Source organism: Coffea arabica, chromosome 4e (assembly GCF_036785885.1).
Source record: "Coffea arabica cultivar ET-39 chromosome 4e, Coffea Arabica ET-39 HiFi, whole genome shotgun sequence".
Taxonomy (NCBI): Eukaryota; Viridiplantae; Streptophyta; class Magnoliopsida; order Gentianales; family Rubiaceae; genus Coffea; species Coffea arabica.
In genome coordinates this window covers 3,096,713-3,120,540 of record NC_092317.1, presented here as the reverse complement: position 1 = coordinate 3,120,540, position 23,828 = coordinate 3,096,713, and the positions used below count along the sequence as shown (strand labels likewise).

Sequence of the window (23,828 nt, the reverse complement as noted above, 5' to 3'; positions counted from 1 at the left end):
TTGGGATAATATCAAAAATCACCCTTGAGATTCTTCTTAATATCATGTAGCACCTCTAAAGTTTTAAAAATATCTCTTACCTCCTTTACTTTTGTTATTTGTGTAATAAAATTAAAAAATCCCTAAATTACTCTTTTGCATATTTTGCTAAATAAAAAAAAATTCCTAAACCACTTTGTTTACTCCAAGAAAAATCACCACAAAAAAAACAATCGCTAGTAGTACCTCAACATCACAAATCTATAGACCATAAAAATTATAAATTTGAAAAATAAAAAAGATATTTGTAAATAAATATACAAGCTCCAATTTAACTCTATATGTTCAAAATCGATTTCTTATAAATCTTATATTTTTTCTCAACTTCGTCTCAACTAATGGCCCAAGCCTTTAAGTTGTACTAATTGTTATAAAAATCAACTCAAAATAAACAAAGAAATCGTACTTCAGTCTATCACAATCATAAAAAGTTCAAAAGATAAACAAACTTCAATTTCCTATAATTTAAGAATAAAAAATCACACAATCATCCATAAAAATGAATAAGAGAGATTGTCGGAGAAAGAGAATAAGGTGGCTTTTGTTTCTTTTTTTTTTTTTAAAAAAAAAATAAATTTTGAGCTCAATTTATTTGAAATATGAATTATGTATCAAATAAGGATCAATATAGTTCTTTGCAATTACTAGGACAGGTAAGTGATTATTTTTAAAACTTCAGAAGTGTCAAGTGATATTGGGAGAAATCTCAAAAGAGGTTTCTAATATTATCCCTTGTATTTATTACTATCATAGAAGACTTTGTGCATAGTAATGATGTTATCACAAATTGTTGTTTCTGTCTACATTTCCACTTTGACGGGTCCTATTTACGTATTTTATGCCCTCATCCTATTCTGATCTTACATTAAAAAGATCGGATTCCTCTTTGTTTTTTGCATAGGAAATGCCATGCTTTATCTCCCCTGGGTGTCAGCTTGTTAACTCCAGTTGTTAAATAGAGTTAGTCTAAGCCATGTGTTAAGGACAACATGGCTTCGCAAGCAGCCAAAGTGCACTGAGAGAGGGAGAGGATGAGGTTTCATGGTCGACATAGTAGCCAATCGGAGGAGGAGGATGCGTCTTCTTCTGGAGTGGTCCGTGATCACAACCCTAGTTAGGTTGATCTGTCCGAGTCCGTATACCAATAACCCTCCATTGATTTTAAATGAATCTAAATGAATATCCAATTAAATTCATTTAATTGATGGGTAATGAGTTGACTTGGTTTTTTATCCATTGATATCAATTTAAGAATAATTATATACTTATATTCAATTTTTAGTGAGCGTTGAGCAAATAAATTTGAATTTCTTACCAACATAATAATGATAAAATACCATTATTTCTTGTTAAACAACATGCGAAAAAATGAAAAAAATAAGTAAAATTTTAAATGATTCATAAATGGGTAGTTAGATATATTCATATCTATTTATTAAATGAGTATAAATGAATTAACCAATTATATCCATTATCCAATAATAATATGCTCAAACCCATTCGAATCACCCGTTTCGATGCCTCTATATCTAAGCACTGAATTGAGCCCTGCCCGGATGAAATTTTAAGACAAAAAGAAAGTCGCAAAAGAAGTATTCTCAATCCAAATTGACATTGGCCGTCTAACAGCAATTTTTTTTTTTTTTTGGGTCTAACAACATTGGGTTGTAATAAATGAGGCCTCCTTAGATTTATGTATTTAATTTTACCCCTTCATATCCAAAGTCCACTCCTTGATGCCCATTAAGAACTTTGATTTGCAAATCCGAGCTAATCTACACAAACTTCACCCAATCAAACATCCTCGGAAGCGGATAAACGAATGCAAGATACGAATTTTGTCGAGTGTTCTATCTATGATCAAAATACAGAGTCATCTTGTGCTGACAATTTGAAGAGTTTTTTTTTTTTTTTTATCCCCTTCTGTGGCTACGTGATTGCAGTAGGTTATGCACACTAGAATCGAAAATGCTAAGGTTGAAATAATCACAAACCAATTTAAGAATACCAATCTTTCATATTCTTGTAGAAAATAATCATGTCATCGTTGGATCTATAGGCACAGACTTGAATTATCTTTTGTGTCTTCTTCTACTACTGGTACTACTGGCACCTTTAGAACCCTCAGAAAGACAAGCATCAATAGCTGCCATAACTTGGGTTTCAAATTTATGGCCTTTAAGTGCTGCCCTTGCCTTCCTAACTACTTGCTGCTTCATCACCCAACGCTCTGCGGTTGTCAGATGCTTGCACTTACTAATACCCTTCAGAAACCCAACCACAGTTGCGCCAGAACCCCCACGACTCTTTTCAATTTTGGCCAGCTTTTCAATTACTTGCAAAGAAAACATCCGTTCCAAGCAGATTTTATTTCCCACCTCAACTACATCTAGAACACAGTTCAAGCTTACCTCTCTGGTCTTCGCTGACTTGCTCTCAATCAAATTAACTAACCTATCAATCTGTCCAATCTGAAACATCTGATCTAGAATAAGAACTCCACCTTGGGCAAAAAGCATTTGATGTAGGGTTGTGTAGGCTGAATCCTGTAGCTCAGGAGTGTCACATTGCATCATTTTAACAAGTTCTTGAATGATGTCATATTCAAGTATTTTCTTAATGCAGGGCTCCCCTCCAGAGCAAGCGAGCTTCATTAGTACAAAGGCAGATTCAGCCTTCAAAAGGTATTGTTCTTGGCAAGAGTTCTGACAATCGTTTTACAAGGAGACTTCTTAAGATCATGTCTCCGATTATTGGTTCTCCTGCTTTTTCTACTATTGGTATGACATCTTGCATAGCTTCCAGTATTCGCTTGTCACTATTTTCCAGCATTTTGTGGATGATATCATCAAAAGTCTGTGGCTTTGGTGAAGGGAGAGAGTTTTGATTTGACAACACATATTTTTCCAATCGAAGTCTTGCTTGCCAAGGCAGCAACTTTAGAATACCAGGGCCAAGTGATCCATTTGTTGAAGGACCTCCAAGCTCATAAAATGACTTCAATATGACAAGCGCATGGTGTTGAGTAACATCAGACCCATTCTCAAGAAGTCTAATCAAGCTCTTATCTAACTCAGAAGCAAACATTTTCTCAACAGCTTTCGATTTTCCAGCTTTCATTAATGAAATCAATGTTGTAAATACACTGTCATGCCATTCCTCAGCACTAGGAGAGAGCAAATCTGCCAGCTGACTCAACGGAATTCTCTGAAGGACCTTATCTACTGTGCCAGGGGTTCCAAACTCAGCAAGCTTTGCTAGGACAGTTGAAATGTTAGTTTGGACCATAGGGTCATCACAGACTTGCAATATATCTGCAAGGTTATCAACTGCACCAGTAGTTTCAAGGGATGGCAAGTAGTTGGAGAAATCAGCTTTCGTGAAAATGCTGATGATTGCTTTTGCAGAGAGAGCAACCAGACTCTGTGATTCAGCAGACATCAGATCTCCAATCTTGGGTCCTAAAATCCTACTCAAGCTTGCTCTGGTGGCCTCAATTTCTGAGATTAATTCGCTAGACATGAATGCTTGAATAATTGATTCCAAGACAATAATTGCCTGCTTTTCTTCAGAAGAGCCAAGGGCAGATTCAATCTTTTGCTCAGAAACTATTTTAACTGCATTCTTCCCAAAAATAAAAAGCCAGGGACTGATAAATGCTGATTTCTCAGCAGTAGATTCTGTCAGAAGCATAATAACTGAATCATTTTCCTTGCTGTTAAGGTATAGGGAAACCATGTCATGTACTTGGTATATAGAAGTGGCATCAGTTTTCATCAGTAGAGAACCTTCAACAAGCTTGCAAACTGTAAGAGGAAACAAATTTTCCTGCCCAATAACCGACCATATGGCCTCTAGGCAAGCTTCAGGAAGAGGTTCTGCCCATGAAAGAGAAGCGAAAGCAATAAACAGCTTTCTTGAGTCTTCTGGCATCACTTCAAGGCTGAACTCAAGTGATCCAAATATGGTAACGGTGGTCTCAGCTTCTTTCTCATTTACATATGAAATTGGACCTGGTGCAGATGTGGCATATGTTGATAGGTCGGATATGGCCTTTTCCCATTTCTCAGCTCTTACTTCTTTGCGAAGAGCCTTGCCCATGACAGCAACTGTTAAAGGATGGTGACCACAACGTTCAAGCAACATTTCAGCAACCTCCTGTGAAACAAGAAAATCTCAAAACTTAGGAAAATAAACAGATTATTGATGAAACAAAGTTCCATAACACCAGATTATAAAAGAACAGAAAAAAGCACATATATTAAAAAAAAATTTCTAGCAGGGGCGGGTGAGATTTAAGAAGCAAGAAGGCGAAGAGGGGGAGGGGGGGTTTTAAACCCAAGACATCTAAGTGCTGGGACCTCAACCTTAGCCACTAGACCAAGGATTGTATGTTTTGAGTTTTTAACAATTAAGGTGAAATCGACCAAGATTATTGCAGGAAAAGAAAAAACAGTGACAAGCTAATTGATTATTTTGAGAGTCCTAGCATTCTTTGAAAAACAAAAAAAATTAAACATTCGTTCTTAGAAGTCATGGTACAGAGATATCAGATATGCTTGAGTCAGTAATGGATTTGGAATTAAAATAGTTTAAGCATGAAACCAGCAATGCCATTGCTGATTAACAGCATTTACAGCACAAATGTTCTGGGGATGACGATAAATGCACAGAAATCACAAAAGCAGTGAAATGATATACACAGCTCATGTTTTAGCAATCATAAAACAGTGCAAGACATGGTAGAAGGACATACTGGTAGCTGATCCTCCGTAAGAAAGGTATGGTGTAGAAGAACTGCCTTGCTTATTTCCATTATGTCATCCTTACTCAACTCTACTTTCTCAGCTTCTGTTATCTCATAGATAGACTCGTTCCTAGTTGTTACTAAGTATTTACAGTTGTTATCATACAACTTTGCAAAACGTTCAACAATATCTTGTTCCCAGACATCATCAAGGAGTACCAAAATGCTCTTCCCATATAGTGCTTCTTGAAGCAAGTAACCAATGTCTTCAAGATCTCTGCAGTGTTCATCCTGCATCTTTTTCTGAGACCCAATCTGCACCAGGAATTTTGTCAGTTTCCTTGTCAATCGCCTCTGATATTCAGCCTTGTTCCCGTTGCAAGCAGCCCTGCTGCACCATTGCCCAAATCGAAGTTCAATGGCACCATCTACAAATTTTGATGGAAGATCAGAAGCCACTTGACGAGCTAAACATGTCTTCCCAATGCCAGACAGTCCAACAATTAAGATAACATGGTGAGTATCATCTTTCTCCAGCATGTTTTGCACAAAAGAGCACTTACCCAATATCGGGTAGCCTTGATCTGAGTTTACCTTCAATCGACTTGGGATGTTTCTAGCTGTCCTTTCTATAACATTCTCGACATCCCTTGACAAATTCTGAGATTCAAGCCACCATTTCAAGTCATACTGTATCGAAAGCAAAATCTTTGCAAGAGGATCACCAGCCATTGAGTTCCATACAACTTTAGCAAAGTTCTTAAATTTGCTTTTTGACACTATCCTTTTTGCCTTTGTGATGTTTGGATGCAGCCGATCAATAAGATTATTCAAGCTCTGTATTTGGCGCTCCAAACGGGAATCATGGAGCTTATACACGTGTTTTTGCCTTGTTTTGAGGACCAAATTTTCGAGTTCAGACACAAATTCCTCAAGGATTCGAATTCTCTTTGGAGCATCATCAAGATTTCTAGATGCTTGCTCTAGTGATCCAATAGCAGCAACCATACTTGAAACAATCTGCATTGCGGAGGAAACAACTTGCAGGGCATCCATTTCAACTTAAATCTATCTGCACCACCACTATATTCAGAACTCCTTCAACGCATTATTTGTGCAAGACATTCTATTTGGTTTCTACAAGAGCTCACCTGACAACTCAAATATACACACCAGTAAATTACAATCAGACCTATGGGAAAAATCCTTTGAAGATGGTAAAGTGGCAGTTATGACTGGAGAAACGTAACAGCTTTATCATGTTCCAAAGAAATTTCTTCCACTGAAAACCACTAAAACTACCGCAATCACAACCTGATTCTCTGAGTATAGGAAAAACCCCCGAGCAAATGGATCCTCAGCACTCAAAATATTAAGTATATAATATTCCCGCTATATATGCCAGCAATTAGGTCTTGTAAGTCCACCCAAGAAAGTCATATTAAGAATCAGAAACATCAATTTTGCAGCTAATATACCAAACCAAGTGCTGCACTGGCAACATCTGATCGACTGATTCTGATGCTCATAGGCTCCGGGAGCCTTTCAACTGATACAAACTCATATAGCGTAACTCAGATAAAAAATTTTCCTAAATACTCAAAACCCAGCTCCGAAAATGTTTCTCATAAAAAATTGATCTTTCTTTGATATCATATATAATAGAAAAATCCCAACACGCAGCATATGCAAGACCTCTACCATTCTGAATTGCAAGAGAACCCATTTTAATAAAAATTCAGAAACTACCAATCACAAAATGCATACAAGGAAAGCAGTCATGGGGTGTTCAATTAATATTACCTCAAAAGATCTCGCAAAACGAAAACGGCTTGTAAGATATCCCCTCCAGATATCTCAGGAGAATAACTCTTTTGACTAGCTTCCTCGAGCCAATGATGAAAAACGAAACTGGCTTCAAGAAATCCACTAGTCACTTTGCCCAAGTTTTCAACAGCAATGAGTCAGCCACTACATGATACTACTCTATCATTTTATTCATTTATTGTAGTTAGATAAAGAGTCCATTTTGACAGGTACTATGTTTTAAGTATATTGTTTGTAATTCATAGGATGAAGCAGGTCAAGTTAGAATAGTAGTAAAACGGAGTAATACATACAGGTCCGATCTTTCATGATTGGAGGTGAAAGAATCCGGTTTCGGGTTTGGTCTTCGGCGACTTTGCAATAGGATCCGTTCTAACCAGTTTAACCACGACCCATTGTTTTTGGTCTTGAGTTACCGCAGTAGTTTTAACTTTTACCTCCGAAGACATCATCCGGAATCCATTAGAAAAAGCGTAAGTCGAAGCCTTAAAAGATTTATCTTTTAGTAGTAATAGAAAGAAAAGGACAGATATGGACAAACTTAGGAGGACAAATAGCAATTTCACAACCAACCGACTCGTGGCTTCGGACCACGGTCGTGTATAATGCCGGTCGGCTAACTATTGCATTGGTAAATTTAGCTGGGATGTAGTAGTAAAACTTAAACACCACTGTGGCACTTAAGTTAGGAAAATTATCATCATCATACCATTTTGCAATATCTTATGTTAATTGATTTCAGATCTATCAAAACAAAATATTGAATTGATTTCAGTGTTCGGACTACAAGATTCGAAACAAAGGACCCCGGTCCAGAAACGTGCAGAACCACTGCTGAGCCAATCAAGGCCCGCAGGCGAACTCAATTTATTGCTTGATGAAGAGAGTGACAGTTTACAGTGAACAACTAACTCCCTAGTCTATGATCGAGTATCTTCTACTTTCTTGAGGCCTTCGGTGCAAAAGATTCTACTTTGAGTGGCTACAAAATTCCTTCTGGAGGCGGTTGCGGGAGCCAAGCCGCCAATACGTTTCCAACTGAAAAAGAACTTGGCAATTCGCACCTGAATTTTGAATTCGATCGTACATGATTAACTGATATGTAGCTGAAAATCACAACTGATATTATCGGAAGAGGAAGAATAAGAAACACCAACAAAAAAGCGACGGAATAACAAATCAAGCTTATGCATTGAGGAGGGAGGAATGAGCAAGATTTGGATGTAGCAGGAGTCCTTTAATCTGAAAATTCTGCAGTTGCTGGCCTCTTATCGAACAACATCCATCAATCCAAAACCATTCCCACCTGCCCTCATCTACAACTTCCCTCCAAACTAACATGCCCGATCCAAGATCCTTGTACAGGCAAACTATCCCATTATTGCCAACACATTTGGTGCTATCCCAACAGCCTTTTCCTCCCAAAAATCTCATCCCCAATTGAAATGGCACCTTCTCAATCATACGCCATACATCCCCTTCTCCCAGCTCCCATATACACGCATCACCACCACACTTGCCACCAAGGAGCGTCAGCTTCCCATTCCTCTGCACCAATGCTGCGAACTCCAGCCTATCAGCAACCGGCACACTCAATTCTCTCCAGTTATTTGTAGCAATCTCAAATCCCATCACACTATAGGCTCTGGCTGATGTCATCCAGTACAGGATCCCATTGGAGTACACGCTTTCATTGGGTGTCCAAACTGTTAGTCTCACTGCAAATTCCACTGGCATTGATCCGATAACCTTCCACGTGTCACACCGCGAATCGTACATTTCCACCTTTGGCTCGTATAACGCGCCGCCGCCCGGCGCTTCAGACATGCCACCGGCAACATAGGCCCTGAAGTTGAGCTCGCCGAATTGATGGCCTGGATCCAATTCCATGACCCCAACCGCTGGATTAATCCTGGTGACATTTAGCATCGGCAGGTGCCTAAATTGCCTGGTAAAAGGGTTGCATATGGCTAATTGAAAAGGCGTAGTGCTAGTTGATCTTAGAAGAATTAGACCAGCTGTTGCAGAAACGGGTCGGGTTGGGATTGGGAGAAAGTCAAGTGGTAACATGTACCAACTGCTGTTGTTGTTGTTGTCAATTGGATTAGAAGCACAGCAAAAGAGACCGCGGCTGCGATTAGGCAAGGCTATGAACCATGGTGGATGTCGCCGCGGCGACTCCGGCGTGGCCAAGTACCTAGCACATTGATGCCAATGGCGGCAGGAGGATTTGGCGCAGGCCAAGGAGTCAGGGGAAAGGAAGGAGAAGACGTTAGCTAGGAGATCAAAGGGAAGGTTGCTCCACATACCGAAATTAAAGAGAGCACGGAGGAAGAATGAACAGACAACAATATGTTATGTGGCACAAACTTCAATTATTGGTGGGCTGGGTGCATTCCCTTATCATTGTGAATGTGAGGGCGGGATTTTTGCATAGGGATGTGTGACCACATGAACTGAAAATCTGACTCGCAGTCACATGGGAGCGCTCAATTCAATACTAAATCTACCTTTGTGCCTTTTGTGATTTGAATTTTAAATTCTGAGTTGGCCGCAGAGGGATTTGTTCTTTGGACCGATCAATATGATGATGAAAATTGAAATGCCTTCTTCATCATTTACTCTACTCTGCATCCATCAATTGTCAAAGATGCTAAGGGCAGCTCCAATGGGGGTGTAATGGGGAGCCATTACACCGCTCCATGACACGGCTCCCCATTGGAGCCGTGTCATGGAGATTACACGCATCACATGTATGATGCGTGTAATCCATTGAATGTGGGCCCTATGGCAATGGTAAAATTCCAGCACAAAGCACATTTAACATTTCCAACGGTTATATCCAATGGCACTATTTTTAGAATTCTATATAAACACACAACACTTTTTGGGAACACACAACACTTTTTGGGAATGCGGAATTACGTGATCGAGAAGTACATCATCAACTTCGATTAGACTTGGTCGAGCATATTTGGGAACGATTCGAAGGCAATGACAATGAAAACTAGTATTCATTTTGTTATTATTTGTATTTTATTTGATTTAACTTATGTAATATTATGTTATGGAGTTCAACTAATTACATTCCGAATTATTAATTAAGTATGGATTATTATGATATCTTCGCATTTGAAGTATCAAATATTTGTTTAATTTCCTACATAATTATTTTTTAAAAAATAACAATATATTATTTTTGAAACATAGAAAAAGATATATTATTCAAACTTAAAAATTAATAATATCATTTTTAGAAAATAAAAAAATTCAAAATGTACAAAATTTAACGAAAGTTAGTACTTTATTTTTTAAAAATAACAAAATTAGTTTTAAAAATTACTTTATTTATTTATGGGATATGAGTTATGCATTATTAAAATAAATATTTGATTAATTGTGGACCCATGCTATTACACCTTGTGGAGTGTAATCCATTGTGAATGAAAGTGTAATAAAAGAGGAGAAAGTGGAATGCTGACGTGGCATGTGGATTACACTCCACAAAGTGTAATAGCATTGTGGATGCTCTAAAGAGCTTCTTCTGCTCTTCTATTTTTGTACCTGCAATAGTGGAAACTATCGGGTCCCATTCATGGAAGGAATTTCATCATTAACCCAAGATTCAATGAACCGAGTTGCCGTTTGAGATCAAAGAAATGCAGCTACAATAGTTAAACTATCACACACTTCAGTAGAAGATATTTGAGGAAAGTTCACGGTGCATATATGCCCCCATAATAAATAAAAAAAAAAAAAAAGGAAGGAATTTTTGCCTAAAGGTTTTTAACAGCCGCAAGCTACGCAGATGGTTTCCGACACTACAAGCATCTATTGGTCATTGGATATTGGATCAGAACTCTGATGAAAAACGACAAAAAATAGCGACTAAAAATCATGATAGAGGTTTATCTGTTGAAAATGACAAAATATTTGAGTTCCTTAATCACAAGCTTCTTTTTTTTTTTTTTTTATCACAAAGTTCCTTAATCACAAAGTTCATCCAAAAGGATCCAGTGTAAGTTTTGAAAGTTGAAAGCTTATCCAAACTTGTTTTGAAAAACAACAATCGGTGTTTGACAAAAAATCAAACAACAATTCGGATTAGGTTTAGGAGTACATGGATGAATGCAGGTGATGATGAGAATTATGAAAGGCGAAACCCACAAACAAGCGAATGGTGGTAATGCAACCCCCAAAAAATAAATAAATCACGAGGACACGTCGCCCACGTACAAGTCGCTATTCACGACAGAATAGAAATGGGAACCAAACATGGCCTTACTGTCGTCGGGTCGTGAATTTGCTATTTGCGGGAAGAAAAGTACAAAGTACCAGACTTATCATCTCATCGGGCAATTGGCTATGGCGTCGTTGTCAAAGAAATGGGCCAGGATCATTTCTCGCGTCGCTTCTCAAATTTATTTCCTCCTCATTATTTTCCAAGTTCCTCTTTTCAGGTTATTTACTGCGTGCATCTTTAATATGTCACCATGTCCTGCTTACGCCCAATTATTTGATTCAATCTTTTCCTTTTTTTTTTTAAAAAAAAAATTTGATGGGTCCTTCTTTTATTGTTTTATTAGTTTCCCTGAAGATGTAGCACATCATTCAATGTTATGTAATGGGTCCCCTTATTTTGAAAGATTAGCTCCCAAAGCAATCATGTCATTGTGAATTTTGACAATTAAGATATGCCATATAATCTTGTACTATTACTATTAGGCGGCCATCCTTGCTCCTCTGGACCAGTGCTCTTTTTGTTGATTGAGATTCCAGCCTGTGGATGGATATTGGATCAATTATATGCATCTTCTTGTGTAAGTCCTGAACCTTCCGAGCTAAGGGAGGGAGGATTTGGAGTCTCGTAAGTTGAATTCTGTCCGGTATAAATGGTTGAGTTGCAAATTCAAGTTTAACACCTATTTTGTGCAAGTTTATCCTATAAAAATCATAACATATACATCAATCAATTTGAATTATTGGATAGAATTCAATTCAAATTGTAAGATTTAGATCTAAAGACGGGATGTTGTCGAGGTAGATCACAGCTCTGGGGCAATTTCTTGATGATTTTCCCATTTATTGTCCCCAGTACCCTGACTTGATGCTTCTTGTGAAGAGCTTGACGTTAGTTGAACGAAAAAAAAAAAGGAAAGGTAATGATATAGTGAAAAACCAATCAGCGCTCAAAGAAGTGCTGCACTAAAAAGAAAATTAAAAAAACAGAGAGAAACCAACTACTGCATTACTTATCCGCCTCTATTGTTTTTTATACCAATGTCAAATGTAGTGCTGAATTCTGTCGCCTGCATTTTTCAAATTTCCAGTAGGGGCTGCAACTGAAGATCGCTTGATTTCTGAAACATTGTACTTTTGACCTCAGATTCCCATGTAGAATTGGCATGTGCGAAACACCTATGGAGGTGACATCCTCTCAGCTGATTGCGAGTGAGGTTCTTCCTACAGTGGTAGTAAAGATCATTCTGTCTCCTGGAGCCATTGCAAAAGCCATTACCAAGAAAACAAGCATGCCGACCTACAACGACTTGCTGAGCACTGGGAAATTCATCAACATGGGTAAAGGGCCGTCAACAATCGATCTCAAGCACATGGAGGTTTGTGTTATCCCATTCGCGTGCGATACAGCACAATAGAGAAGAATGCACTGGTTTTTCCTCTAAAACCTGTTTTCTTAAGCTAATGATGCGGTTACTTTCTGCTCCATACAGGTTCTTGCAGGAAGCTACTTCTCTTTAGCTGGAGCATTTCTAGGTCTAATGAGATCTGGAAGGATGAGCCTCTTTGGGGTAATGCTCATCATTTTGGGAATTGCCAGGGAAGTCAATTTTGGAAAGCATGCGCCTAACGATCCTTCTAAAGAAGTTTGCATGTACCGTTCAATGTACATTGCTGTGCTTTCTGCTTTCTTTTCTATTAGAGGGGATGTCAGAAAGCTAATCCGCTGTAGCAAAGTTAAACATATTATTCATCCGCTCAGGCATTCAAAAGCAAAGCGTAAATGAGTTGATAACTTCTTGTTTTACATTTCTGGATTTTTTTCACAAAGATGATGCAGAAGAGGGGAAATGGACTTGTCAAGGCATTGCCATTTTGCTGCCTCTATTATAACTTTCTGACTATGCGAATTAGCCCAAATCAAGACAGTATTCCGTCTACTTTGACACAAATGGTCATCTCAAGTTAGCCGGTGTGTATTTCACTTCCCATCTAGCTGTAGCTTATTCTGGCAGAGCATCAACTAGTGCCACAAGGCTTGTAAACGAAAATTTGTTCCATTTCCTGATTCATTTCATCATGTGCTCACTAGCTATTTACAATTTTGTAACATATAAGCTTTTGTACAATGCCGTGATATCACCGAGACTGGAGTATCAGTCTTAAATGTTGGCAGGTGGTTTGATTGACATTCAGACTTCTGTGAAGTCTTTTTGTTCCATTTTGGAGCTTATTTGACAAGCTGTTTTTAGTATATTAAGGCATAATCTTATTGTTCCAAGAAAGAATATGCAAACTGCATAAATAAATATTGACTAAATCGGGCCGTAAACTGTTTAATCTTTCAACCAACAGAACCCTTATCTCGATAATAAGCCAATCGAGCTAAGTTATTGATGATGAGCTGTAGGAATTATTTATGCAGTAAATAATTACTCTATCCAAAGACAACCATTGACAGCAGCAAGTTGGTTGGGACCTGTAACGTTCATTAATCATGCAGATTCAAGACCCATCACCCTTACCATACCTCGTCCAATTAGGCCAGTCCCCACTTGCACTATCGCCCAACATCAAAGCATGCTCGATGATGTAAGATCTCTAAAACTAGCAATGAATCTTGTCCTGTAGTTATTGTTTAAGTAATTCGCTTTTCTAGACCAAAAAACATGATAGATAGACCATTACACAAACATTCCAAAGTTGAGTTTTGCCACGAATGATCTGTAATTGGTTTGTTTATAGTGTATACAGAAGTAACGTCTCTCGTACTAGGAGCTTGCCAGCCCACTCCGCATTTTCAAGTTTAAATGTTTAATATTTTCCTTTTCTGCTTTGCTGTAGAATAAACACACAGAGATTTATGCTTTCTTTTGGGAGTTTTGCCTCTGAAATTCCGAAAGAAAAGATTTGGTGGCTGTTTGAGCTGTCATCTGATTGAAGGTTGCTATTTGGGGGTCTAAAGATTTTAGATACAATCAAAAGCTGGCTTTCAGGAAGCAGAAAGATATGGAAATTGAGAGAATCGTTGCTGAGTTTTAATTAGGCTGAGCCTGGACCCGTTTTCTAGGTATCCCTTTCAACAGTACAAGAATCCGGGTGGAATTTTTTATTTAAGGGCTTAATAAAACTTCAAATTGACCAGATTATGGGGCTCTAGAGGCTGGAAATCAAAGTTCTGGAGCGCCTGCTTTTGAGATTTTGTATGCAAAGCCAAAAGGAGCAGTCTTTTTACGAGGGCGCAAGGAAGTTTAGCCAAATTGGATTCGTATAAAATTTGGGATACGCCTAGCTTTGGGTTCTTGCAGAAGAATTCACAGAGTTTAGCGCATAACAGGCCAAAGTTAAACAGAATTCCTTTCTGGTACTCTCTTCTGCTTTGATATTGATAAGCATGGCAGCCTCTTTTCAGTCATTGAATCATCCATCTCATGCTTTGGGTTTTATAAGCAGGCAGAGAAGTCAGAACACGGTCAGGAGAAATCCTGTTCTTGCTTTATCTCCATCTTCTATTATCCCAAAAATTGAAGAAAGCGGTGATCTACTGGACTTTAGCAAGAATTCTCGCTCAACTAGTGCTCTAATAGATGGTGGTGGTTCATTGCTTTCTCGCAACTCAGTAGGAGTTATTGGTGGTGCCTCAGTTGTATCCACTGTGAAGTTTGCCAAGAAATTGGTGGACTGGAGTTCGAAGGATGCCGAGAGTAGCAGCATCCCTTTTGTTCTTTGCTCTGATCCAGTACTAAGCAAGGAGCTTTTGTTCCACGAAAGGAGTTCTTTGCCTTTCCTTACTAGTAAGGGTGAACATCGAGCTAAGGATCATGGTCCAGCTGTTTCAAATCTGAGAACCAAGAGAATATTTCTGGAGAATTCTGGAGCTGGTTGCATTGTGACGCCTTGTCATGTATCCCATTCATGGTATGACGAGGTTGCAGAAGGATGTTCTGTACCTTTTCTTCATATAGGCGAATGTGTTGCCAAGGAGCTAAAGGAAGCAAAAATGAAGCCTCTTGAAGCTGGAAGTCCACTACGTATTGGAATTATTGCAAGTGATGCGACGTTAGCTGCAGGATTTTATCAGAAGAAACTTCAAAATGAGGTATTTCCATCTACTGCGTGTCTTTTCTTCTTGTTTCCTGTCCCTTTTCTCCATTTTTTTTTTATTTTTTTTCCCCTTGGGGTGAATTTTAGGTTGAACAAAAATATGTACTGACTACTGAAATGATGCTGTGTGTTGAGATTTCTGCCTTAAGCATGGATTAATGCTACCTGTTATTATAATAATCGATCATAAAGAAATTTTGCATGAAATGCTTCTGAAAGTTGACATACATTTGTGTACATGTTTGCCTTCAATATTAGTGAAGCGGACAATAAAAAGCCTTTCACTTCTCGAGCATCTAGCTTCATGAGTTCCAAATGACAATAAAGAACCACAATTTAGTTGTGTAACCCTTGCAAATGTTGCATGATTAATGTTAATGTTTGGTGATTGCACATGACTAATGCTGTTAGTTATAAGCTACTCCGATGTGGCCTTTTCCCTGCTATAGATTTCAGGCTTAATATACAGGATTTACTTTCTTGACTGCATAATTTACTTCGATAGGTTTTCTTAATAACGTCTCTCTTGTGATGGTGCTACACATAGCAAGCAAGTCTTAGTTAGACGACTAGTCTGGCTTTTTAACTAAAAGCCTTCTGACAACTTCTATCTAATACTATGTTAAAACTTAAGGCAGGTAGCAGTGAGTAATAGACTTCTATGTGCAAGATGAAAGTATCCTGCAGAGCTAACATCTGTAGGCAGTTGATGCTTTTATGCTTTGTCTGTTTGTTATGCTTTGGCTTGTAGTTATGGAATGTGCCCATTTCATCTGTTCGAATTGGAAGTGAAAATCTGCTAGCCTTTATCTTTGCGCTTGGGGCAATGACGCATCTAGCTAGTGAGGTTCTAACCGAGGCGCGTCTATTGCTGGTTGAAAACTCTGCTAGCCTTTTAGGCCCTTACCTTTCATGCTGATGAAAACGTGTGTATTTCCAAAATCCTGAGCTTATTAATGCAGGGGTTTGAGGTCATGGTGCCGGATAAAGCTACCATGGAACACACTGTACTCCCAGCAATGGAAGCTTTAATCAGAAAAGACATTGAAGGAGCTCAAAATTTGTTCAGAATTGCTTTGCAAGTACTTCTGGTGAGAGCCGTAAACACTATAATCCTTGCCTCTGATGACATGCAAGGCCTTTTGCCTCCAGATGATCCTCTTCTCAAGAAATGTGTAGACCCAGTGGATGCCTTGGCCAGATCAGCTATCAAACATGCTCGTTCTGCTGAAATTGCTACATAGCGAAACAGCCAAATGCGCAGAAAGATGCATTTGGTTCTAAATTTAAAACTTACGTTCCATTCTTTTAAATGGAGGAGGACCCTCGGAACCGAGATTTTCAGCTTATGCTTGTACTATCATTAACAGGTGTTGCTGCTATGAAACACAATCACTACAACTGTAAATCATAGTTGCAGTTACGTTCCTGTAGAATATGCAATTTTTTCACCCGCCCCAAACACCCAGGAAAATCACGGTATTGAGAAAAAACTCAATGAGGATGTGCCATGCGCACAATCACGACCATCACGAAAACACTTTTGAGGTGTCGGGGGCAACAGTTGGTCTAAAATGTAGTAACTCGATGCGTTCAAGAGGAAGGGAAAAAGCGATGTTCCAAAATTGGTTCTTTTTCATGAAAGTGATCGTTTACCCTCAAATTACTAGTTAGTTCGGGGAAGATGCATCTTTGGCCGACTTGAAGAATACATTTCTTGAAGCTCTAAGTTCCAGCTTGGTAAACCTTTTTCAGACTGCAATTATACCCCGTCAAGGTAAAATTGACAAAAATCATGTTTCACTTCTTACAATAGTACAATAATCTGCAAGAAACTAAATGGGGACCTGAAAGGCTGAAAGTCATGCTACTCTTAGCTGTCTATTTCTTTCTTCTCTACGTACTGCACAATACAATCAAAGGGAATACACGGCACTTTTCCAAACAAAAGAGAGAAAAGAAGTGATCTTCGAGACACTTTTCTTTGCTACACCTGAAAGGTTTAGCAAAATAACTGCGTCAAATTCAACTAATAACAAATCTCTGCTAAAGAGATTACACTATCCTTCAGTCTGAACAATAATTACAAAGAATTTTGGTATATCATTCACGTTTTCAAAATTCGGCATCACAGGCTGCCTGGAGGAACATGTGGCATACTTTCAATCCAATCAGCATAGACATGACTAATCTTCTCAACGTTGTTCCACTTGGTAAGCCACTTCTTATGCTTCTGCTACTTGTCAACGGATCTGATCTCCTTCATACTTGCATCCTCTACATCACCAGCAACATTTTCTGCCAGTAAGGATTCTCCAGATTCCACTGGGGGGAAAAACCAAACTTTTGAAGTTCTGCATAATCACATACACAAGAATCAATAGTATTCCTCTAAAACCCCTCCGTGGACCCTCCCCTGAAAGGCACCATTTTTTATATTCCTCCTTGACAGCAGATCCATCGTCTTGCCAACATAAATACAAGTGTAAAAGCAACTTTTTGGTGAGAAACCAAACTGAGTTGCACTAAAACAGAGGTGCTCTACCATCTAGGTCCTCATGGCAAATATTCTTCGGAAGCAAGAAGATCAGGATTTTTATTTTCATCTCCACATGTAGAGTATGAGTTAAACTTTCCTAGATTTATCTTTATTTTGCTCTGATAGCCTAGTGCAGGCAGATCCCGTGGCATCAGAGTCAAAGTGTGGGCTTGACATGTGCTGAAATTTTCATCAATAAACACCATGTATATAATGCATTTCCTTTTCACCAAACGTTTTTGGAATTCAAATACACAGGAAGATGAGCTATGGACATCAAACAGCCAGACAACAAGCATGAATATCCAGTGAATGTTTTCATAAAGAATCTTCATTTAGTTGTGACAACTACTTCATGGGCCATAAGAATTCAACATTAAAGACAAGGTCCACCATTCGTTTGATTGAAAATCAACAGCAGTAGACTTGTAGCCTAACAAAATCAGAGCACTTTGCGATTGCAGTAAATATTAAGTACTCTTTTCCTGAGCTACATCTACTATTGGAAAATGTTGAGTTCGTAAAATTGACAGGCCATTCTATAAGTGCTTACACTGCCAGGTTGGAACTAGCTTTAAGAAATTAATTCAAATATTGTCAAATCACAATGCTGACAAACAGGGGATAAGTTGATCACATGAAAGTGCAAAACACTAACTTGCATTAAAGTGCAAAACACTAGTCATTCTTGTTTCATGTTGTCTGTTTTTGCATCTTTCTACTTTTTTGTTTCAAATATCCCAAATACAGCAGTAATAGATCACATGAAAGTCGCCTCTTGATAACAATGAAAAAACAGATAGCAAGAAACTTAATTAACAACGAAGACAACCTCTCTGGCTCTAATCACAAATGCAGAAAGAGAAATGTCCATAACCAGTGTACATACTCAGTATAACTAAGATTCACGGAAAACAATATGGTCCAACCATGAGACTTCGTACCAGCCGCCAACATTGTTTACCCAACCATTGGTAGTGTAACTGCGTAAATGTCAAATGAATAAGAAACTAATCCACTAATTACGACCAGAAGCAACATCAAGTAAACCAAACGAATCTAACTACAAAATACCCGTAAACCCATGAGCATATTAGCATTTTTCACCATCCGGGCAGCTACCATCTTATTCCCACTTGTCACGGAGCCTTGTCTTCAAAGGCTCTGCCTTTTGTTTCTTTTGACTAGCACCATCAGAGTTTCAAATCCATAAACCTCTTGCGTTCCAATTGACCAAACTGTTTTCTGTAACCCTCAGTTTTTGTACTCAAAACAGTAATTGCAGCAGTCTGCCTAAATTTAGGCACGCGAAAACCTCCCTTATCATCTCTAACACTAAGATGAAAAAAGTTGCATCTATTGCCATGTGGACATTCTTTTCCATAAACTGAGAACCAACAGTTGGTCCTAATCTGGTGGCCACCCACAAGTACACCCATATCGGAGTTCTGTAATTCTCTTCACCAGCCTCATCATGACTAAATACACAGTTGGCCCCGGAGTTGCAGTAGCCACTTGTATATAGCCGGCAGGGCTGTGGCCTGGCATTGATGGGCCCTGCTTCGTTTGACCCGGAAGTTGAAGACAACATGACATTCTTGAACTTGAATTAAGCATTGGTTCAGAAATTCCGGGTTTCTTGAAAAACTGAAAATCAGCTCCAAAATGCCTGGTAGTACAATAATCATCAAACACTTGTGGCGGAGGCCAGTAGTAATCGTCAAACACTTGTGGAGGAGGTCAGTTGTAATGGAATTGATTCGCCCCATATTCCAAATGGAAAGGGAAATTTAAGGGGTTGTTAGTAGTGGTGTTCGCGTTCATGCATGAAGAGTTTGAGGGTTTTGTGGTTTTAAGACAAAAGAAGGTTACCAAGCTAGCGTTTTGGACGAGAGGAAGAAATTTAACTGAGATTTCAGAGGATTCCTGGGCGGGATTTGATGAACTCTTGGAGGGGAATATGGGGAAGCTAGAAACCACTCAGGTGCAGAATTGTGCATTTCGCGATTATCATCCAATTCAAAGGCGGGTGAGGACAGATTCTCATTTCCATTCTAGTAATGTGAGAAATTTTTTTGGGTAAATAACACCCGTGGTTTGTCACGTTACTACATGATTGTTCTAAGGTTTTAAGATATTTACATAATCGTCCTATAATTTTATATAAAGTGAAAGTAGACCGATAGCATCAACTATTGCCACAATTGAACTAAAGTGCTCCAAAAATTGCACGTAATGGAGTCATATAATTTACTAAACCCCTTGTGGTTCGCATAAGTATCCATTTTATCCTTTTTTTTTTTTAATTTTTCTTAGTTGAGGAAGGATGGAATTTAAGTATTAGGAAGAGGATGGGGGCATGAGTATCCACTTTATTTCCTGTAATTTTTTGTATTTATTTATATGATTTCCTTATAGTTTTATACAAGGTGGTCAACAATTGTTTGCTTTAATAGTTAAATGAGGGCAAAATTGGTATTTTAGCTAACAACTTTAGGGATGCTATTTTCCATCAAGCTTTTACTCTATATAAAACTATAAAGGAGTTATGTGTATATTTTGAAGAGTTAAAGAGGTCAAATGGTAATTTGTGAATCTAAAAGGGCTAATATATCATTATTCTTACGAGCCTATTTGGATAGGAGTTTTGTAGGAAAATAATTGGCCCTGTTTGGAAGGTAAGTTTTTTGAGAGTTTATCTAAAACTTTACTATAGTTTACTGTAAAAAATTTTTAAAATGTGTAAATTTTTGAATATTTTGAAGTGTATAGTTTAAAAATTTTAAGAAATTTTTTGAGATTACTGTAGCTAAAGTTTTTAAGAAACTTATAGCAGACAAACTTGACAAAAAACTTGAGTTCCAAACAAAGCCATATTTAAGAGAACGGTAGCTTTTAGCTTTTCAAACTTTCCCGCTATTTGCAGTGCCAGGAAGATAAAAAAAAATAAACTACAAACAAAAGTAAATTAGGAATTATGTCGAGAAAATATTCCAAAAATTTTTTCCCTTGAAAACTCACATTCCAAATGAACCTCAGGGTACGTTTGTAAAAACTGAAGTTTGAAAATTGAATTATGAATTCGTTAAATTACTGAATGGTTAAATACTAAATTTGATATATTTAATTGTATATCACATTACTTATTACTTATTTTTTAGAGCAAGTTTTGCTTGAAAAAATTAGTATCAGTTAATTAATTCAAATGTTCTAATTTTAATATCAAATGCATCTTAATATGTTAATATCTGAACCCATTAAATTTAAGTGTTGAATTGAATTAACAAACAAAATCCAAGCCTTTGATAGAGAGAACTACGGAGTTATAGTATATACTTCAAATCATCGCATGAGGGTAAATCAAATCCTCCAGGACGTGTTTAGGATCATGGTGTTTTTGCTAAAAAAAAAAATATTTTAGAGGACAAAAGCATTTTTAACATGTATAGTGAGCATCATTTCTCGAATTTAGGATTAGAGCTTTTGGCTAGTAAAGCACTTCTGGTATAAGCTCAAAATTGGTGCTTTTAGCGCAACTTTTATGTTACAAAAAATTTAAAAATTAATATTAATAAAATTATTATAAAATTTGAACTAAATAAAAATATAAATATGTTTTAAAAATTCAAAATTCCACATTATTAATGCAAAATGTACTTAAATAAGTATGTATCCAAACAATATGATTAAGCATTTAAATAAGTATTTGACCAAAAGTTACCAATTAAGGACTTGTTGATAAGCCACTACAACTATGAGCCGGTCCTTAATTCATTGGGGTGGATCAACTAGTCTAAAGATTAGCAACTTGCTTTATTTGAAAAATGAAGTACCAAGGGAAGGTATTTTGAAATTTAAAAAGATCATTTTAGTGATGTTCCCCAACGCTTAATCGCCCTTGATTATCCGTTATAGCAGCACTTAACTCCTTGCTGTCAGGGATCTGCATGCTATTGCAGGATCCAGTCATCCACATTTGAAAAAACTCCTGTCACGAGGTAAATAAATAATTCCTGCAAACTCCCTCAGAAGACTACATGCTATACGAAGAAGAGAATAAGGTTAAAATGCACATCCCATAAATCCAAAATGTTGCTGCAGAATAAAGATTCAATGGAAAAGGCAGCACTTTCCAAACAACTGAAAGACCTATTTTTTGTTGCCAGTATAACTGCTTTGAAGTCAACTAACTGCAGAACTCTCACAAAAACTATCTGCAAATTCTGAGGTAATGTAACTACAATTTCCATCATTCTGCACAAGAAGTTAGAGAGAATTTGGTATATCATATGTGGTTTCGAAATTCAGCATCACAGGTTGGCTGAAGTAAGGTGGACAGGGGGCATACTTTCAATCCAATCAGCATAGATGCCGCTAATCTTCTTGACTTTGTCCCGCTTGACAAAAAAGCTCTTGCTCTTGCTCTTGCTCTTCTCCTGCAGCGTACAGTCAGTTCTGATTGCCTTCCTAGTTGATGCTGCATCCTCTCTATCAAAAGCAAGATTTTCTACTATGAAAGATTTTCCAGATTCCAGTGGACAAAAGGAACTTGGCTTGCCGAGTTCTGCATAACCAAATAACCGACAAGAATCATCAGTGTTTCTTCTTTTAGAAAGCCTGCTCATACCAAGAAAAATGTCCACTCCTCACCACCCCCAACGCCCAAAAAACAACAACAACAACAACAAAAAATGGGCCACCAGTTCAGCATCCTCTCGGGCAGCAATTTATCCTCTTACATATTTATATTTTCATTTTAATTGAAACTGTGTACGGAAATGCATGTGAGGTATCGTGGAGCAGTTGAACATTGAAAAAGAAAGCTTCCGTTGTCTGTTCTAAAAATTTGTGAGGAACAAGAAGATCAACAGTAGTGCTACTTTGTCAGGAACAAGAAGAGCAATAGTGCTATATTCAACTTAGAAATAGAGCTTGAAGCTGAACTTTCCTAGATTTAAACCATTTTAAGTTTCCATATTAAAATGACAGGTTTGTGCCATTAGATTCTACAAACAGTTACGTTGTGAGCTCAGATATGCTGACTTTTTTCACCATCAGATGGAATACCATTGTATAAAATAGGAATTTATTTTCTCACATTCAACGAAATTAGATAACTTTCCACAGGGACTATGCACATAAAACCAAAAAGAAAAGAAGCATTAACTGCTGTTAAGTTGTGGCAAATACTTCTTGGTCACCAAGACAACTGCCAAACAATTCAAGAATCAATACGACCATTTATGTTGTATAAACTGATTAGACGCGACAATCCTCAAAGTTAAGAGGTGTGGCCACAAATATCTGAAAAGTTTTGCAATTTACCAAAAAAATAAAATATGTCTAGCTTCCTGTACTCTTATATGGATGTCCAGTCTTCCCACACGCAGAGATTTATATAATCCGCTTGTATTCTCTTGATCCTGGTTGGCTTTGCCAATAGAGTTCATCATAGTGCAAAAGAAAATACTTGCAAACAGGGGAATCCTGAAGGTCTGGAGGAACTAAATGCAATTTCCAGTGCTGAAGCATACATAGCTTTAATCATAAAGCAGTAATTTGCTTTAAAAGCATAGCATTACTGATTACTGCTCTGTGCGTCTTTATTTGTACCTTTATTCAGTTATTGAAGATACTTGAGTTCAGGAATAGCAGGTCATGTAGAAGTTGCTAGTTGCTTACAGTTAATAACTAGCGAATAACTTGTCCTCCAAAAAAAACAAGAAACCGTGCATAAAAGACAACTGCTTATGATCAGCAAATATACTAAAATCATGTCATTTCGTGCAAAATTATGACTATAGGTTAATCTAATGATTTTATTATCACCTCGTTCTCCATGAGCATATTGGCACCTCACACCATAGGGGCAGCTACCATTTCTATCCCAATTGTTACAAAGCCCTGTCTTCCAAAAGACAGCCTTTCTCTTGCAAGCCAATCGATCGCTCTCTTTTCGTACACCTTCTTCAGGCCCAGAATTCACGACCGTAACAGCAGCCTTCTCCCTAGCCACACCTGACCCTCCCTTGACATGTTTAACGCTCTGATGAAGAAAATGGCACCTGTTACCATAAGGGCAATTTTTCCCATTCATAAAAAACCTACACAATCTTGCTCTATTCATCAATCTATACTGGTCCTCAGGCATGTCATGGCTAAAAATGCAGTCGGCCCCATAATTGCAATGGCCCCTTTTATGCTGCAAGCATGACTCTGACTTGGCATTGATGGGCCTGGCTAGGTTTGACCTAGAAGTTGAAGAAATTGACATTCTTGAACTTGAATTCATCATTGAATTGGAAAATCCGGGTTTCTTACAAGACTGAAAAT

The 23,828-nt window shown here is 37.8% G+C and overlaps 4 protein-coding genes, 1 long non-coding RNA gene and 1 other non-coding gene across 7 annotated transcripts; 2 read left to right on the top strand and 4 right to left on the bottom strand.

Annotated features, from left to right (window-relative positions):
• Positions 1 to 2,036: 2,036 nt before the first annotated feature.
• On the bottom strand, positions 2,037 to 7,117 carry LOC113742850 (uncharacterized). Of its 2 annotated transcripts, none has more exons than XM_027270856.2 (3): positions 6,590 to 7,117; positions 4,796 to 6,491; positions 2,037 to 4,197 (listed from the first exon to the last, which is right to left on the bottom strand). In XM_027270856.2, exons 2-3 carry the CDS (start codon positions 5,840 to 5,842, stop codon positions 2,710 to 2,712), a joined length of 2,535 nt encoding a protein of 844 aa, XP_027126657.2. In that variant the 5' UTR covers positions 5,843 to 6,491; positions 6,590 to 7,117; the 3' UTR covers positions 2,037 to 2,709. The 2 variants fall into 2 exon arrangements, with proteins under 2 accessions (XP_027126657.2, XP_027126658.2); XM_027270857.2 differs by having other exon boundaries at positions 4,796 to 5,937.
• Positions 7,118 to 7,434: 317 nt separating this feature from the next.
• On the bottom strand, positions 7,435 to 9,347 carry LOC113742636 (F-box/kelch-repeat protein At5g43190-like). Its single transcript, XM_027270517.2, has one exon. It carries the CDS (start codon positions 8,918 to 8,920, stop codon positions 7,799 to 7,801), a length of 1,122 nt encoding a protein of 373 aa, XP_027126318.2. The 5' UTR covers positions 8,921 to 9,347; the 3' UTR covers positions 7,435 to 7,798.
• Positions 9,348 to 13,235: 3,888 nt separating this feature from the next.
• Positions 13,236 to 16,392, top strand: LOC113741910 (uncharacterized). Its single transcript, XM_027269570.2, has 3 exons — positions 13,236 to 13,444; positions 13,697 to 14,951; positions 15,919 to 16,392. Exons 2-3 carry the CDS (start codon positions 14,247 to 14,249, stop codon positions 16,198 to 16,200), a joined length of 987 nt encoding a protein of 328 aa, XP_027125371.1. The 5' UTR covers positions 13,236 to 13,444; positions 13,697 to 14,246; the 3' UTR covers positions 16,201 to 16,392.
• Positions 15,765 to 15,919, top strand: LOC113743126 (U4 spliceosomal RNA). The gene has a single exon (XR_003461011.1). It is a non-coding gene; the product is annotated as a U4 spliceosomal RNA (small nuclear RNA).
• A 417-nt stretch (positions 16,393 to 16,809) lies between the features above and the next one.
• LOC113741911 (uncharacterized) lies at positions 16,810 to 19,601 on the bottom strand. The gene is made up of 2 exons (XR_011813442.1): positions 18,570 to 19,601; positions 16,810 to 18,478 (listed from the first exon to the last, which is right to left on the bottom strand). It is a non-coding gene; the product is annotated as an uncharacterized lncRNA (long non-coding RNA).
• A 2,022-nt stretch (positions 19,602 to 21,623) lies between these two features.
• LOC140005688 (zinc finger CCCH domain-containing protein 39-like) lies at positions 21,624 to 23,828 on the bottom strand. Its single transcript, XM_072046714.1, has 2 exons — positions 23,325 to 23,828; positions 21,624 to 22,059 (listed from the first exon to the last, which is right to left on the bottom strand). The coding sequence occupies exons 1-2, from the start codon at positions 23,788 to 23,790 to the stop codon at positions 21,806 to 21,808; spliced, it is 720 nt and encodes a 239-aa protein (XP_071902815.1). The 5' UTR covers positions 23,791 to 23,828; the 3' UTR covers positions 21,624 to 21,805.

Excerpts from the sequence above, each read along its gene's own strand:
- LOC113742850 (XM_027270856.2), bottom strand. The coding sequence starts at position 5,842 with ATGGATGCCCTGCAAGTTGTTTCCTCCGCAATGCAGATTGTTTCAAGT. Across the intron at positions 4,198-4,795 it reads TTACGGAGGATCAGCTACCA|GAGGTTGCTGAAATGTTGCT; the intron begins GTATGTCCTTCT and ends CTTGTTTCACAG.
- LOC113742636 (XM_027270517.2), bottom strand. The coding sequence starts at position 8,920 with ATGTGGAGCAACCTTCCCTTTGATCTCCTAGCTAACGTCTTCTCCTTC.
- LOC113741910 (XM_027269570.2), top strand. The coding sequence starts at position 14,247 with ATGGCAGCCTCTTTTCAGTCATTGAATCATCCATCTCATGCTTTGGGT. Across the intron at positions 14,952-15,918 it reads AGAAGAAACTTCAAAATGAG|GGGTTTGAGGTCATGGTGCC; the intron begins GTATTTCCATCT and ends TTATTAATGCAG.
- LOC140005688 (XM_072046714.1), bottom strand. The coding sequence starts at position 23,790 with ATGATGAATTCAAGTTCAAGAATGTCAATTTCTTCAACTTCTAGGTCA. Across the intron at positions 22,060-23,324 it reads ATATGCTCATGGAGAACGAG|AACTCGGCAAGCCAAGTTCC; the intron begins GTGATAATAAAA and ends TTGGTTATGCAG.